The 17,039-nt window shown below is 43.8% G+C and overlaps 1 protein-coding gene across 2 annotated transcripts in view; it reads right to left on the bottom strand.

Annotated features, from left to right (window-relative positions):
• Positions 1 to 17,039, bottom strand: part of TBC1D22B (TBC1 domain family member 22B) — a 41,374-nt gene that overhangs the window by 21,876 nt on the left and 2,459 nt on the right. For both annotated transcript variants that reach the window (XM_083445784.1, XM_083445783.1), the window contains exons 2-8: positions 16,040 to 16,096; positions 12,865 to 13,166; positions 11,033 to 11,212; positions 10,214 to 10,284; positions 9,397 to 9,525; positions 8,434 to 8,499; positions 3,993 to 4,107 (exon numbers count right to left, since the gene is read on the bottom strand). In XM_083445784.1, the coding sequence (XP_083301910.1) occupies positions 3,993 to 4,107; positions 8,434 to 8,499; positions 9,397 to 9,525; positions 10,214 to 10,284; positions 11,033 to 11,212; positions 12,865 to 13,166; positions 16,040 to 16,096 (920 nt within the window). The remainder of the gene's footprint in view (positions 1 to 3,992; positions 4,108 to 8,433; positions 8,500 to 9,396; positions 9,526 to 10,213; positions 10,285 to 11,032; positions 11,213 to 12,864; positions 13,167 to 16,039; positions 16,097 to 17,039) is intronic.

Genomic DNA, 17,039 nt, shown 5'->3' with positions numbered 1-17,039 from the left:
GCAGCAAGCATACAAGAGAAAGAGGAAATGCACAGGGGACAAAGTTTGCTGCAGGTCAGTGGTCAGGCGACTCACTAGGAATCATGGAAAGGCAATTTCAGAAAGGTGAAAGCAGCCATGACCACTTGTCTATATTGTAGGGCAGAACTTCCTAGAATCCTTTCCCTGTGTTGTGTCTAAGGACAACGGCTCCATTGCCTTTTTCCGGATCTTCTCCGGTCCTTTTTGGAAGAGGGCATCCAGATGTGCCCAGTTCTCAATGCAGAATATCTCATTGATAAAAGCTCCACAACAACCAATATCTTTGGGTGCTTTCCAAAATGCCATCTCCTGTCAACTGAACCGTGTTGCCCAGCTGTGTGTGCTTCAAACTCCTTGTATGGCTCTTGAATGACTGTGTCCCCCCACCCCCCCACCCCCCGCCAAAAAGCAACAGTTGGCCATACACATGTATTGAGAAGCAGACCTTTCGTGAGACACTTCTCAATCCATCGCAAAAATTGGCTGAGGACATCAGCTGGGAACACAACACTTACCCCCAGCAGTGGGGGGGTTAATGAGTGGCAGTGACCTGGCAGACCAAGGTTAATGCATTGCTGAGGACAGAGAGAGTAAATCCAATATTAAGAGGCACAGGTGTCAGCACAAATGCATAAGCAAGAGTTTATTTGGAGATAAAGGCTTAAGAACTCCTGCCTCCAAACAAAGCAGTCATTTCCCACACAAAATGCTTCCCCGGGGAGATCCTGCTGGCTTGCTGACTCAACCATCTATGCTACAGGCTGTGCCATTAGGGGATGGATGTGTACAGAAACAGCTCAAACCACAGATAAGAAGCAGCTATTTAAGGAAGCCTGTTATAGGCAAGAGTAGCCAAAAGAAAAAAAGAAATGAAAAAGTTGCTACTGTGAGCTGCCAGGGAAGCGGCTGGTATTTAGAACTTAGGAGCACCAGTTTGAATTCTGATGCTATGCATGCAACTCTAGATGAGAATAAAATGGATCAACAGAATCAATCTGGTTTCAGGCCCGGATCAAGCACAGAAAGGCTTGGGTTGCTTAATGATGACCAAATTGGGAGAGAGACCAGGAGAACGTGACTGCTAATTCTTCTGGGCCTCTTGGCAGCTGGATATCCTTCTAGACAGGCTCTCCAGGTTGGGTCCTGGCAGTGCAGTATTCCACTGGTTCCATTTATATATGGAATGCTGATTCCAGAAGGTGGTGCTGAGGGGATACTGCTTGGACCTATAGCATTAATGCTATGGGGTTCCATACTGTTCTATCTTGTCTCCCATGATTCTCAACATCTATATCAGGGATGAGGAACCTGTGGCTCTCCAGATGTTGCTGGACTACAACTCCCATCAATCCTAACAATTGATCATGTTTGCTGGAGCTGATGGGAGTCAAACAATATCTGGCTAGTTATGAGTTCCTCATCCCTGAATTTGGAATGAGTGAAGTCAGCATGACAATATAAAAAACAGGGAGGAAAGAACATAATGAAATCCTGAAGATGTTTTTAGTATCCACATTTATAGCATTAGCAATCAATAAGGATGCCTATTTGCTGAATGGCCAACTGCACCAATAACCATGGAACTTGGTTTTTGCCGTAGTTACCAACTCCCCTGCCCTTACTTACCAAACAGCAATTTGTGAAGTTTCATTTCTGATTACAACTAGGGTGGAGTATCTAACATGGCCTCAGATCCTCATCTCTACCAATATTCAATGGCCTCATTTGTGCTCAGATGTTTGCACAATATTTGCAAAATACATAATTTATTGCTCTCTCTGTGAAGCTACAGAAATTGGGTTTCCAGGTTATAAAAGGCTAGTCTTTCGTGTGCAGCAGAAGGTGGTTCATGACAGCTATCAAGACTAGCAGGTCAAGGAGGAGCATCCACAAGCAAAAGTACAAGGAATGGCATGCAGTCGAGCCCAAAAGGGATAAGAGTACCGGTCTAGCATGGCTTTGTTGTCCCAATATTTCTTAGCTAGCTCCTTGCTTCAGATGCAAAACCCAATCTAGCGTTCCTACCCTCAAGCCTTTAAAGCAGAAATTCTCAAACTGAGGAGCCCAAGCCACAGGTAGGTAGGTTCTGATGGGTTGTAGGTGGGTCACAGAACATGGAGGTTCTTCTTTATTTGAGGCTTTCCCCCTCCCAAAAATTATTACTGCTATGCAACCTCTTTAACTTATTTATAAACTGTATTTGGAAAGCTTCACACACCACATAATCAAAGAGTTCTTTAAATGGTGTACATAATAAAATTTTAGATAAAACCCAGCTAAGACTCACAAACCTTAAAAAGCAAATAGATATAAACTAATTATCACTGCTACAGAGAGGTAAAACCAGTAAATCTTTCAAAACAAATATAGGTAATTTGATTATATGTTTGGTAGACTTGCTGAAATAAAGACATTTTCAGTAGGCATCAAAGACAATATAGCAAGGATGCCTGCCTAATGTCAATAGGCAGGAAGTCCCAAAGCACAGCTGCTGCCATGCTAAAAATTAAGAGTCCTCATAAATGCTGAACGAACATTCTGTGGCACTCGTAAAAGTCCAAGTTTCACAGATCAAAGCAGTCGAATGGGCATGTATGGGGCAAGACATGTTACGAGACAGGCACATTCACTCCTTTCCTTCATGTCATGCTTAAATTTTAGGATACAATTCTTAACACAATAAGGGTACCCACAAAATAACTCTATCACCAACAAAACCCAAATATTTATTAATGCACACACTTTTATGTATTAGGATCCTGTTGGTGGTTGAAATGTATAAATTTTATTCAAATACCTACATCTCTAGATTTAACATTAAAAATGATTTTGCATTGAAAATGGATGTTAACTACGAACATTTGTTTTTTTAAAAATAATAATAATCCGAATGGATCATCCTCAAACTTCCCTCTCCAACAGGGCCAAGTTTCAAATCAGTCCAGTGAATCATATTCAGACTACAAGCTATTGAACCTACCAAGTAGTGCACGGAAACGCTGTTTACCTTCCCGCTGGAGCGGTACCTATTTATCTACTTGCACTTTGACGTGCTTTCGAACTGCTAGGTTGGCAGGAGCAGGGAACGAGCAACGGGAGATCACTCCGTCATGGGGATTCAAACCGCCGACCTTCTGATCGGCAAGCCCTAGGCTCTGTGGTTTAACCCACAGCGCCACCCGCGTCCCCAACTACAAACATTATGATGTTCTTTTGTTGCTTCTGCAACAGAATGTGAAGGCAAGGTTCAAAGGTGGCGTTAGTAGTACACAAGTGGTTCCTGAAAGTTAAGTGTACAGGAAGCCCCCCCCCCCCCCCCGTCAAAACATTTGAAAAACATGGCTTTAATTGGGGTTTTTTGGGGAGGGAGCAGACAACACATTCTGCTCCTAAGACAGATCATGGTAACTGGCTAACCATATGAGGTGGTTGTACAAGACAAAATGAGTTAACATCTACAGGTGTCACAATATAAAAATGCCTGGGATGAAAGTATGAGAGGTGCATAAGTATGAAAAATAATCTTGGCCATTATGTCATTTTGTCAGCTTTCTAAAAATTACAGGAGAATGAGAACGGCTTGCCTTGGACCACAGAAATGCAGGCATTTCAATGCATAATGCATCCTGATTGAAAGATGCTGGCATCCTTGGCAAAGTATTTAAATATTTTTGACACAGCTTAGCTATTACTCTTAGTGGCGTTTCAGACACTAATGGCTTGTTTTGCCCTACTAGAAATCCCAGTTAGAGATGCATTCAAAACCATACCTGTGTTCACTGTTAAGCACAGTATACAACTGACGAAAGCCAATCCAGGGCAGAAGTGAGAACAGATTAATATGCACTACTAGCTTCTACAGCAGCCAACAGCAAAGCAGTTCTGGCATGACAGAGCTTACCCAATGATGACAATTTGAGTATTCATCAGCAAGCACTAAGAGCACATTGCAGCCATCCAGCATCGCTTACCAACATATTCAGAGAGGAACACGACAAAAAATGGAGTGACCAGGTCATTAATCCCCTGCACGTAGCCGCTGGCTGGGTGTCGGATGGCCCAGATAAACAGGATTCGTTCAAAGATCTAGAGAGGGAGAAGGAAAGCCAGGTGCTCGAGTTAGCCATGCCCAGGGGAAAGACAGAAGTGGAAAGGCTGACAAGCACAAGGGGGGAAAAGTGTGCGATAAAGAGTTAGAAATGCACACAGCCTAAGGTGCAGAGAGACCCAGTATGAAGTATAGACTACAACCAGAGTGGCTACACTTTTGGGGGCCCAAGAACCACATGTACTCTTGGGTGAACTCTCCAAAAACCACATACCAGTGTTGGGTATGACCACCTTAAACTCCCACATGCGTGCACACACAGAGGACACAGGGTTGTTGCTTCTTTTTTTGCCACTGCCACTCAAACTGCTGGGATCTTGGGGGGGGGGGGCAGAAAGATTGCTTGGGTAGCTAGATAACACCTTCATGTTGGGGGTTTGCCAGCCAGGATATACATGAACCAGCATAAGATGCTGCATGTAACCAGTGGGAAGTCAGAATTGCCATCCTTTACATGAGAGCTCTCTGCCCTGAAAACAACTGCAGAAAGATGTTTCCATTTATTGCTCTGCCATCAAAACAGAGGGGAACGAGATGCAGTCTGAGGATTATCTAACTTTGCTTTCACCGTGTTCACATAGTGGCAGATGGTAGGCGAGAAGTTTTTATCCTTCCCTGCCTCCCCAAAATAACTGTAGCCACAGGGAGGAAAGGGAAGCCCTGTGCCCCTCCCAAAGATTTAAACTTTCAGTTCTGCATAAAGAAAGCATTGTAAGTTTCCATCTCTTAAACAAAAAAGAAAGAGAAACATTCAGACAGCAGTTCATCCAAGCACAGAGTAAAAAGGCAACTTCTATTTATTTATATTCATAAGCTACCCTTTATCCCATAGGATCCCAGGGTGACACGCATATGTAGAATAAAAATTTCTCCAGTGTTGCCCTGACACAATACCACACAGGTTTTTTTGCCAGCTTTCATTTATTTGATTTTCTTCAAGATCTCCTTCATATTTGTGGTCTTGCTGGAAGGGAACAAGTGAGATGTTACCCAAATTACGGGCTATTTGAGACCTCATGCTCCAGCTGGAAGTGCTTGCAAAAGGTTCATCCCCGTTTGCATAAGGAAAAATGCCATGGATAAACAGGATTTCAAAGTGCAGTTTTATTCGTAGCCCAGCAACTGGAGCAGCTTTTAGCTGCCAGACCTTACAGCTTTTGGATGGATTAGCTTGCTAAATATGCTTTGCCAAAACTAGTTAAAGGGTGCTTCTAGTAGGTGGAACTGGGAGGAAATCAACACAGCATCACGGCAAGTGTTCCATCAGTGCAACAGCTTGCCAGATGGAATGGTCCCCTCCCCTTTCCCCCTGCATGTTGCTCTGGGGTTCTCCTGACACCCACAGAGCCAATCTCAGGGGCTGCTGGGGACACAGGAGGAGGGGGGGGGAAGCCCTGTTGCACTAGTGGGAGCCCTCATTCCGGTTTCCACTTACGAGATTCAAGCGCTGAATCCACCCACTACCTAGGCTTCCTCCCTCTGATTTTGCTAAACATAACATGCCACATTTTTCTATAATTCAAACCACTCTGTTGCAGAAAATATCCTGAGAGATGGTTAAACTAGAGAAATGACTACATGCTGCTGTGATCTGCCACTGAGTCAGTCACTGGCACCTCCAGTTTAAAAAAGGATCAGGTAAGCAAGTAGTGGGAAATACCTCTGCCTGAAACCCTGGAGAGCTGCTGTCAGAGAAATAAGGCCCAATGAATAAAAAGTCTGCCCTGGTAAGCCCAGTGTTCCCAGTTCAACACACTACACCCTCCTCTAGCATGCAAGTCAGCCTTACCAAATCACTGCCAATATATTTAGGGCCATACTGTATTTAGCTAATTTGCTTTGTTAGCAGAAGCCACCACAATGGGACTTCAGGAGAACCCCCAAGACAGTGCAGAGGGAGAGGAGAGGGGAGATTGTTTTGTTGGGTAAGCAGTCATTTGTTGTACTGGTGGAGTTATCGCATTGGCACTATGATGAATACAACCCTTAGTCATCTGCTACCACACGTGTCAAGAGACACAAGTCCAAGTTCTTCAAAGAAAACAGATCATTTGAGTGAGAACAAATCACAGCAAAGTTACAAAAAGCTTGCAAAAGTTCTTACACCTGAAGATGTTCTTTTTGTGTGCTTTATTCTGGGCTGGCTACCTGAATGCAAAGGGCTGTAATGGCAGGAATCAGGCATGGCTAAGGAGCAGTGTGTTATGGATAATGGAACGTAAGAAGGTACAGTGGGGAACGGGCAATGGGGAACTAGCAGCCATACAAGGTGTGCATTCTGAACACTGGAATGGGGTGGGGATTTTGTTTTCTTCTTGTTTTTAGTTGCCTTGGCTTGCATGTTTTTGAAATGTTATGTCCACAACCATGGGCAAGGAACATGCTGTTCTTCACTTAAGAAAGCTGAAATCCACAAGAACCTAAGCTATGGTTGAAGTTTCATACAATTCCTACATGTGCACTTCCAAAAGATGAGAAGCCCTGCCTTCAGAACACTGGTGGGCTGCTGGCTGGAGCACCTCATTCCATTTGCATCCACTAGGATCAAAATTTGCAGGCAAGCAAAATGTCAGATTTAAAGTCTTGTCCCCTAACAAAGCACAAGAGAACAGACCCGGAGGGCATTTGCTGCTATTTGCAAAAAAACCTTGCAAAACTGTTATAAAGACGGGTGCCATCCTCATTACCCTGGACATACATTTCTTGGGGGGAAATTCCTTTAAGGAGCCTGCATATATTCATTTTACAGTTTAGCAGATTGGTCTGCAATGGTGTTCAGCACAATTACAATAGACAGCTCTCGTTAATCATACTCTGAGCATGACAGTTTGCTTTACAGCACTACCACCTACGTTAACAATGAAGTATTCTAGGTTTCAGGCTGAACAATGCTTTAAGCCACAGGCTGAACAATGCTTTAACCCCCAATCTATGAGCCATTGTCCGCTAGAAGGAGAAAGGAGGCATACACCAGCAAACAAGCCATATTACAGTAGCAATGACAATGTAGCTCAGAACAGTCATGAACCTATTAATTTCAAGACAACAGCACAGGACTTTGTTGAGTTTCCCCCCCTAATGGGACACACTGTGGGCTTCTGTGCTCCAAAAACCAGAAAATGTGAATCAAGCTTGCATGATAGCAGGGCCTGTGGCTTTAGACATCAATTTTCATAAACTCCAACATCAGTCAATTACCGGTTCTTTGCAAACCCTGCCTCTCCGCTATGCAGAAGGGACTTGGATTAAGTCCACTCAGACTTGACTGAACTGGCATGCTCTGCAAGCATCAGTAAATATTCAACAGGATTAGGTCGGTCAAAGGATTTTGAGCTATACTGCAAAAGTCAGTTTTCATTATTAATTCCTGCAATTCTGTCTGGTTCAGACAGAAGCTGTAGCCTCATTCCTGGCTCTGCCACTAACAAACTATTTAGCCTCTGGCAAGTCACATTGTTGCTGCGAAACTTCATGCACAACTCTGCAACACACACACTGATAGTGTGCCTTTGGGACTGAGATGATCTCTTGCCATAAGCACACTTGGCGCAACAGGCTGGCAGTCTCTGTTCCTAGGAGACATCAACTCAAATTGTGAAATCTTATGAAATTGAGCCCAGAATTACACATTATGGGTTCTGCATACCTGCAGATGGAAACAGCAGTCCCACATTTTTCCCGCCTCTGTTCCCTGCATCATCTAGTAACACAAAATATAGGACATGCTGTCACCATGTTATGAGTTTCTACATCCCTGAAACCAGCATCCAATGATGTGTAGGGGGATAAGGAAAAAGAATGGGGTGAAGTCTTGTCACATATTTTTTATTACCAGATATTACCAAAGAGAGGGAAAATGAGATTCAAGGCTGAATCTCAGGGACAGCCACGCATCACCTCTAACGTCTAGTTCTGTCGTTTCCAGATAGGTGTGGATCTTGAGGGAAAGTGCAGTTCCTGCCACCCCAAGGGAACTGTAAGTAAAGCATGCAAACTGAGCTTGCTCCTGCAAAAAAACCTTGCATTTCAGCTGAGAGTTCAGCTTGAGCACAGAATTTGCACAAGATACCAAATTAAGAAATGGGTGGCAACTCTGCTTTTGGAATGAAATGTACAAAATTTCACTACTGAGGTTGAAATCAGCTATGACTTTCTTTTTTAGAAAAGGCCATGCATACAGCAGAAAGCAGCTGACTGGGGAAAAATGCTAGGTATTTTTTGGGGGGCAGGAGAAACTTCCTGCCCATCAACACAGGCTGGCAACTCACACTGCAGGAAAGCTAAAAAGAAAAGGCCCCTTTTACCTCCTGTACTAGTGGCTGCTGGAACAGAGGGATGAGGGGGTTCGTCCGTGGAATGTCTATATGGATCTGAAAGACAATTGTAAAATATATATGTATCAGGTAACATTAATGGTTGCCAAGCTGATCAGCACAATTGAGCGTCTCCACCCCCATCGCTCTACCCGGACACTGAGGTCCAGCACCGAGAGCCTTCTGGCGGTTCCCTCACTGCGAGAAGCCAAGTTACAGGGAACCAGGCAGAGGGCCTTCTCGGTAGTGGCGCCAACCCTGTGGAACGCCCTCCCACCAGATGTCAAAGAGAACAACAACTACCAGACTTTTAGAAGACATCTGAAGGCAGCCCTGTTTAGGGAAGCTTTTAATGTTTGATGTATCACAGTATTTTAATATTCTTTTGGAAGCCGCCCAGAGTGGCTGGGGAAACCCAGCCAGATGGGCGGGGTATAAATAATAAATTATTATTATTATTATTATTATTATTTCTCTGGCTCAAGCCAAAGCAGAACCATGACTTAAGATGGAAGAGGTGATATTGACTCATTCAGAAATCCCGAAGAACTGTTTTGCTCCTCCTTCTTTAATAAAAAAGAACATGCTAGCGTATCATCCACAATCCTTTCAACAGAGGCTGCATTTAGAACACAAAGCAGAGCATCTGGAATGCTAGAGAGCAGAACACCTTTTAAAGGCCACTTCAAATACCTGGGTAAAATTTTAAAGTGTTTTTTCTCTAGGATCTCTTGGCAGGTCAAGAGTTAACATCTGCTTACTCCTGACCACTAACACCCACAAACACTGTTTTGTGTAGGATGGGTCTGCCATGGTAAGAGACGAGGTCACAGGTAAAAAGCACACTGTTGCCACTGTTAGTGGAATGACTAAGCCCCGTGCCATGGAATCCTAATGTACCCCAGATGCTAAGCGACAGAAAGGGCAGGCAGCAGGAAGTAGGGGGCTGGGTACCTGCCGGTATGTATCTTGATGGTGCTCCTCATTTCTGGAGTCGTAATACTGCTCAATGAAACCAAAATACTCTTCTCGTTTGCGCTGCAAAGTCAGCTTCCTCCGCTCCATGCTGGCAGGGAGGTAACCCTGTAGGAGAAAGAAAAGCCTGTCAAGGCAAGTCTCCTTTTCCTCTGCTGTGCTCAAAGTCCTCAACTTCCTTATACACATGCATGCTTGAAAGTAGTTTGCAGGAGAACTGTTCTAACCAGGAGTGCAGGATTCAGTAAAAGAAAAGTTGGAGCCCTGTAAGAATCTCATAGAAGGTTAAGCAAAGGCAAGTCCTTCCATCCAAGTGTGGTGGCAGAAGTGGCACCTGCCAGAATCCCCACCACCACCACTCTTAGGGGCATTCAAGGCTAGCTTGCATAGAATTAAACAAACTTAGTTTTAACACTTGCTGCTGCTGCAAAAAAAAACATGTTTCTGAAGCTAATCATCATATCTCACTTTTTGCAGAAGCGGCTTTCTGGAATCTAGCAGCATGTTTGGTTTTTTTCAGGTATAACCAGCACAACGTACAAGCAACTCTTATTTCTAAGTCTCCATTGCTTTTTTGCCTAGTTTTTAAAAGGTATTATTCTCTCATGTTGATGGGAGGGAGACGTTCCTCTCCAGTTAAAGGATCCCAGGCGTCTAGGCTGAAAAAGACCTCAAGAAGTCAACTGGGACCTAGTATAACTGACATGTTTCCCTAGAGTCCAGCTCTGTCATTTGTATGTATTCTATAGACTGCAAATGTACACAAGTTGCCCCAGCTTAGGGAAGCAGCACTCACTGATAGAAGTCGCCACGTCACAGGCCGGACCTCTCTGGGGACCCCAGGCCAGCTGCATTTCCTCAATTCATCTGAAAATGGAGAGCAGTTAAGTTTATTCACACGCAGTATCTTGGCTGGCATTTCTACACTAGGGAGGAAAAGCAACTCCTGTCAGCTTGGCAGGTTCCAGAACCACGAGAAAGACTTTTTTGCTAGATATGTAGGTTTCTATGGTGATGGTGTCTATGATTCCTTTTTTCTTTTTTTTTTGTAACTATAGGTTTTTAATTGTATTTTTATCAAACATTGATGTAACTTGCACTGCAATTCCATATGTGTCTACCCAGAAGTAACTCTCATTGATTACAATACAGCTTTCTCCCAGATAAAGGGGTGTAGAATTGTGGCCTAAATACATGGCATAAGCAGCCTGGAGCACTGGAAAAGGTTTTTTAATACATACATACATACATACATACATACATTCCATTGATTCAGAGTCACACTCCACTCTTTAAACCAGGGGCAGCCAATATGGTACCCTGCAGATGCCATGATACCTAACTCCCATAATTATGGACAAATAGCCATACTGATTAAAGATTATGGGAGTTGTATTCCGCAATGCCTGGGATGACTTCCCAATTTAGGCAGTGCTTATTAGCTGCTCAACAAAACAAGACATGAGTGTCACACTTATCCTAGTTACTGAGTACAGTTTCAACACAAAACTACTTCTAAACAAGAGAAAGGAACCAAACGGGGAGCACACTGCTCTCCCCTCTGGTGGTATCCCTGAAACTAACAGGACCCTCTGAGTTTATTGCCTGGACTCACCTAGATCTGTGTTGTGGCTAGACAGAAGCTGCCGGAATTTCTCCAAGCGAGTTTTCTCACGCACCGTCATGGGAGGAGCCCCTGAAGCGTTTTGGTCAGAGATGCGAGCAACAAGCGGAATGATGGGTCGGAGTGGGAGGGATTGCTGTTTGTGGAGGGGGTTGCGCACACAGGCATCCTCTAAAAGAGTTTAAAGAGGTCCATCAGGCCATGAGCATACTGGGCAGCAGCAAGCACTGTCTGGAGCTTCCAGAATCCACTACCATTCCCAAAAAGGTCTGCACACCTTCACAAACATGCACGACAAAGAAAGGCTCCACACCTGTGACGTTTCTCCCCCATCACTGAATAGGGACAGAAGCTCCACCAACTGATTTTTTTCCTGTCACGCTATTATTAAAAAGATACTAATGCAACCTCAACGAGCAGGAAATATAAACTCATGCTCTCCTGCTGGGCAACTACTCTGCTTCAACTGCGCGTTCCGTGGAACAGAAGGAATCCCTGGGTAGAATTTCCTACCATTAATGGAATATTTGGACTTTCAGTTCCACTGGAACAGCGCTTTAGCAGCACAGGACAGTAGTGATCCAGGAGTCCTGCTCACTTTTTCGGGGCTAATAAACAGTGGTGAAAAGAAAACGCCACATTATCCAGAATAGGCATCACTCAGTGGTTTGCATGGATGGCTCTCAGACCATTTTTGTTGCATAATTACTGAGGCAAAGATTCATCTGACCTGTCCTCCAACAATAAACACAGCTAGGCTCTCACTGCTCTCCATCCATCATCTCCTCAAGGTTAATCCTTCTGCTCCAATTTTCATGCTCTCCTTCCTTCCTCTTCTAACATGCTGGACAGACAACCCAACACATATGGGAGGAAGCAGAAAAACACAAAGGCAGTTTACTATCCCAAATTCCATAGACACCTCTATGCCAAGTGGCCAGTCAGTTTCCAGCAGATAACTGGAGGTGAGACATGGACTCTGGAGCCATCTGGTGGTGGTTCTGTGATAGGAAGGCTCATTCTCAGAGCTAAAAAGTACAGTATGCTTTGCTTACTCCACTAGCACCATCACAAAAAGGTCTGGTCCTTATTATCTAAACTATTTTGAGTATGTCTTGCATGCCTGTTCCAAAGTCCTTAGTGCAAAGCTCTAGGTCCCACCCACCCCCATCCAGTAAACCCTATTCAGATTGGTTCATTGTTAACTAAGAAGGCTTACTCATAGAAAGCTTGCCCCAATCACTTGCAAAAGGAGTAACATAAGGACTGTGCCCAATAGTGGGCCTGATTTGACAGGACACTGGGCTTTTATCCCATAGAAGTATACCAGATCTGTGCATACTCTGCAAAGGTATATGTGTTGTAAAACTACACCAAGGTAACCTATATAGTCTGTGCCAACGAAAGCAAATTTCTGCTAGCTGAATAAGAAGGATGCTACTGGATCAGACGAAGGGTTCACCTATCCCAGCAACCAACCAACAACAGTGTCCACTAATGAGAGTTATGAAAATCAAGAGAAGTCACATATTATCAGCATTAATTTATTCTGCTCCTGCTAAAATGATGCAAACAGGGAGTTCCATAAAGCACTAACTCAACCCCTCACCAGCTTTCAAGGTGTCAACAGGAATTGACCACGCATATTCAAATCTATTTTTTCAGCCATAAGAGAGAGATCATCCACATTCCTTGGCTAGAATTCAAGATCCTCAGAATGCTCAGTTCTGCACTTGACTCCCAAAGTGACCCTTGTGCAGACCTGTAGAACCCACACACCTTTGACAAGATCACATAGGGTAAAAAGGCCAGGGGGCCCTTACCAGGCGCTCTGGACAGCTGGGCCTCACTATTGGACTTGATGACCTTACAATTGGTTGGTGCTTCATTCAGAGCCACCTGGGGCCACTCAGGTTTCACACGCAGCCTGCTGTGGTTCTCCAGCACCTGGGCTGCTGTGGCCTTGGCCACCTTAGAGTTCAAAGTCTGGAAAGATGAGAAGTCCTCATCTTCATCGTCCCCAATGTCCCAGGCGTCACTGGTGTCGCGGGCAAACTCATGAAAACTGCTGGCCTTCTTATTCTTCATTGGTAGCGCGCTGATTTTTGACCGTTCCTTGATGAAGCTACAAAATAAAGGCAGCTGGCATTAATGCAATGTGGTCAAACTCTGCATCGCACCTTCCCCTGCCTATAGCCTAATTTGCCCTACTTGATTCCATTTCCTCTGCATGTCAAGCCCCCACTGCCACTTCTCCATCCCATGGTACAGTTCCTTTCTCATCTGGTCAGGGTAAAGAGAAGGAATGCAAAGTCTTCCTATAAGCTCTCCACCAAGTGCAAAGTTCAATGTCTGAACCAGTGAGCTTTGCAGTCTTGGCACATGGGACGGTGAGGAGAAATGCTTCTGCCAAATGCCTCGAAGAAGAAAGGTTGCCAGTCTGAAGTATTGCTTGGCAAGCAAAGTGAAGGAGGAGTCTAGATTCAACTTCAGGGAGCACATATGGAATCCTGGAGAACAGTAAAAGTGCAGGCATACAATTTGAAAGTAGCCACAATAACATACTGCTTTGCTATTAGGTTAACATATACATAGAAGAGAGGCATAATCAGGCACAGCTATTCTTTCATAAGCTGCATTTGCTTTGTTCTCAATTAAATGAGTCAAAGTCCTTGTGCTATAAAGAGAAAGTTCATGTCCGAACAAGAAACTCAGAAAGCACATGAACTCCAGCAAGGTTAAGGAGACCAAGAGAGAAGCTGAGAACAAAGAAAATGGAAATGTCTCAAAACTACTGCAGAAAGCCTGGTCAAGAACAGCATGTTCAAGAGGTAAGCCAGACAAAGGCAATACAGAAAAACTAATGCTATTCCTTGAAGATGTCTTTGTTGAAGGGGACCACTTACATCCAAGTTACACCTTTTCTTAGAATTTTTATTTGCAAATGTATTGCAAATAATAAAATATCATCAGCAGAAACTGACATTAAGAATGTTTCAATAACACTAATTTAAATTTATAGATTTATTTAGTCAGTCCAAATAGGCACTGAAAAGAGATTAATGAGTATAAGCCATACATTCAAACGCAGAAAGAGCAGTGAGATCTTCAGACCCATGAGATATGCTTTGAAAATGGTAAAACTTTCATAAAGTAATGTTTCTGATGAAGGGGATTTTAGTCACATTGGGAAATAGTAAATCAGGACAAAATCTATTTGCATAAAAGGCTTGAATGAACTCAGATGCAACAATGCTAAGCCTCCCCTTGCTGATCACTAAAATCAACAGTCAAATTAAAAACAAGGCCTCAAGGCAGAGAGTGTTCCAGAATTCAGGGGCCACCACAGAATAAACTCTGCTCCTAGCTGACAACAACCTAATGTCTGAAAGAGATGGCACCTGGAACAGGGCTTCACTGGCAGATTGCAAAAACCCCTTCTCCACCTCCCAAGGTAGGAAGGGGATACGCTCTATAAAACAACAGAAATTTAAGATCAGACTCAATTAATCTAACATATTCTCATCAAAGGTTTTTAGTCAAGATACCCAGAGAAGTGTTCTTCACTCCCAAGATATCCCTCCCTCTTAACTGGCGCTAACTAAGAAGAATCTATGATAGACAAATGGCTCCAAAGTTGTTCTGTAATTTTATATTCATCTTGCAATGGCCCCCTTCAAAAACAAACAGACTGGGCTAGAGTGTCATTGATTTGAATGAACATAGGATTGTGATAGTCAACAGTTGAAAACTGCTAACAAAATGTATCAGTATTAGCAAACATTGTGATTTAGGGAACAATGTATTTACAAACTCCACAATAGCATGACGAGAGCGAGATGTTCGGCACAGGAGAAGGCACATGTTAGATTTATAATCGTAAACTGCCACAATTGCTTATGTATAAAGACAAGCAACACATAAACTAGGGTGGCTCTGCATAGCTTGGATAGCAGCATTAAAGTCTTTGCCCTCCTTTCCCCCCTTGGAGAATTCCCTCTAGAGACTGACTAGGAGGTTAGACTCCATGACTCATGAATCCCTTGGGATATAACAGCAACAATTGTGATGGGAATGCCTTCCCATAGTGACTTAATAATGGGGCCACCAACTCATTACATGCCCAGTACTCAAGGGCCAAAAAACAGGTAAAGCTCAAATTGGTGCCTGATGGGGAATTTATTGGTCCAAATAGCATCCGAGGCATTTAAACAAAACATCCCTCATTGAGGCAAAACAAAACATCCCTCACTGAGGCAATACTTGCAAGTTCTCCTACTCTAAAAAGTTCTTCCCTAGAGTTTTAGTTCACAAAGGACATCATGTAGTTTGTAATTCTTGGTCCCAAAGCCTGTGTTTAGCTCAAACACATTAAGTTTTGCTCAGAGTAAACCAACTGAAATTAGTGAACATGACATCTTGTTGGCATCTGTCTGTCTCGAGAGACAATGGAGTGCACCTCCATGGGTGATGTCAGACCATTGCATCTGCAGCACCTAAGTACCTCCCTGGGGTGCAAGACTGGGCAGTGTGTATGGAGGTCCTGGGCTGCCCCAGATGTCAAGACCCCACAGAGCAATACATTTGACACCTGCTTGACTAGAAAGAGGTGTACAAGGTGCCATCCAGCTGTCTTGGGGACTCCACTCTGGATTTGTATAGGGTTCACTCTTTGGCTTTGTCTTCTCTTGACTAAGTCTGTTAATTTCAGTGGGTCTACTGTAAGTAAAAATTAGTAAAATTCCCACACCACAGTGGTGTATGTTAAGCCATTAAATTTCACTTTCAGCATTTTTGGTGCTGCTCCCTTTCTCTCCATCCCACTTTTCTCTTTTAGCAATAGCTCCTGTGATCACCAACTAAACCGAGGCCTTGGAGGCTGGTAATCCACAGAAGAGAGCAAAATAACTGGTCGGACAAAACAGACTTCTTTCCAGGGCAAAGCAGCACCATGTGGTGAAGAGTGCTAAAGGTCTGAGAACCAGGGAAGCTACTCACTTTTTAGTAAGCCGGGGATCCAGTGGAGGATGCTGAGCTCCATAGACAGGTTGAATGCTGAAGGGGAAACAAGAGACTCAAGTGATTTGTGAGCAAGTATTCTAGCCTCAGCAGTGAATGTATCAAGGGCCACATACAAGCAATGTCAATAACTCCCAGGTATCAAAACCACAGGAACAAACACAATCTGCTACCTAGAAAAGCAAAAGCAATGTTGACAACCCACCCTCCTAATTCTTTTCTTGGCATCCCCTTTGGCCAGTCCAAAGAACACACATGAGAAAGATTTCCCATTTCGATAAGCAGCTCTTTGAGAGTTTCCTCTGCCCTCTGGCCCCGGTCAAAATATCTCCATCATTCTTTGCAGACTTAACAGAGGCCAAGCCATATGACTACATACAAGCTTAGTGCTTGTTCTTTTCAGCATGGATTATACAGCACATGGGGTGAAGAACGGGTCGTAAGGGCTATTGGTCACAAGGACAACTTTACTTGCACAGGTTAGGAAAACTGTACTCCTAACAAACAATTCAGACAACTGAGCTGGGGGGAAAGCTATGTGGAGGGGGGCCCAGGACTTAGTCCTTATTTCACTCATCTTCTAGTTACATGTGCTTCAGAACACAGAAATAGGTAGAGGGCAAGACATAGGCTACAGGCTATTTAAATAAAAGCGTATGTGCACACACCTCCCCCTTCCATTGGCCTGAGCTATCACAGCAGCCTATTGACTGGCAGGCAACGTACACATCAGTGAATAAAGCTTAAGTTCATTGGTTGGGCTGAAGTTCAAGTTGGATCATTTCTTTTCCCAAAACCGGTTTACCTGGTTTAGTCAACTTCACTGTTTAAATTAACTATAGATGGAAATATCTTGATTCAGAGAGGCAGAAACACACAAGTGAGCAGGCAGGATGTGGCAATGAGATAAGAAAGCTAAGATAGTGAGGCACCAGCACACTTGCAGAAATAATGTTTGTTATTTCTTTCCTTCCCAAGT

This window comes from Podarcis tiliguerta (genome assembly GCF_965153285.1).
Source record: "Podarcis tiliguerta genome assembly, chromosome: 6".
NCBI classification, from domain to species: Eukaryota; Metazoa; Chordata; class Lepidosauria; order Squamata; family Lacertidae; genus Podarcis; species Podarcis tiliguerta.
Note: the sequence above shows the minus strand (reverse complement) of the source record. Positions and strands in the feature narration are given on the sequence as shown.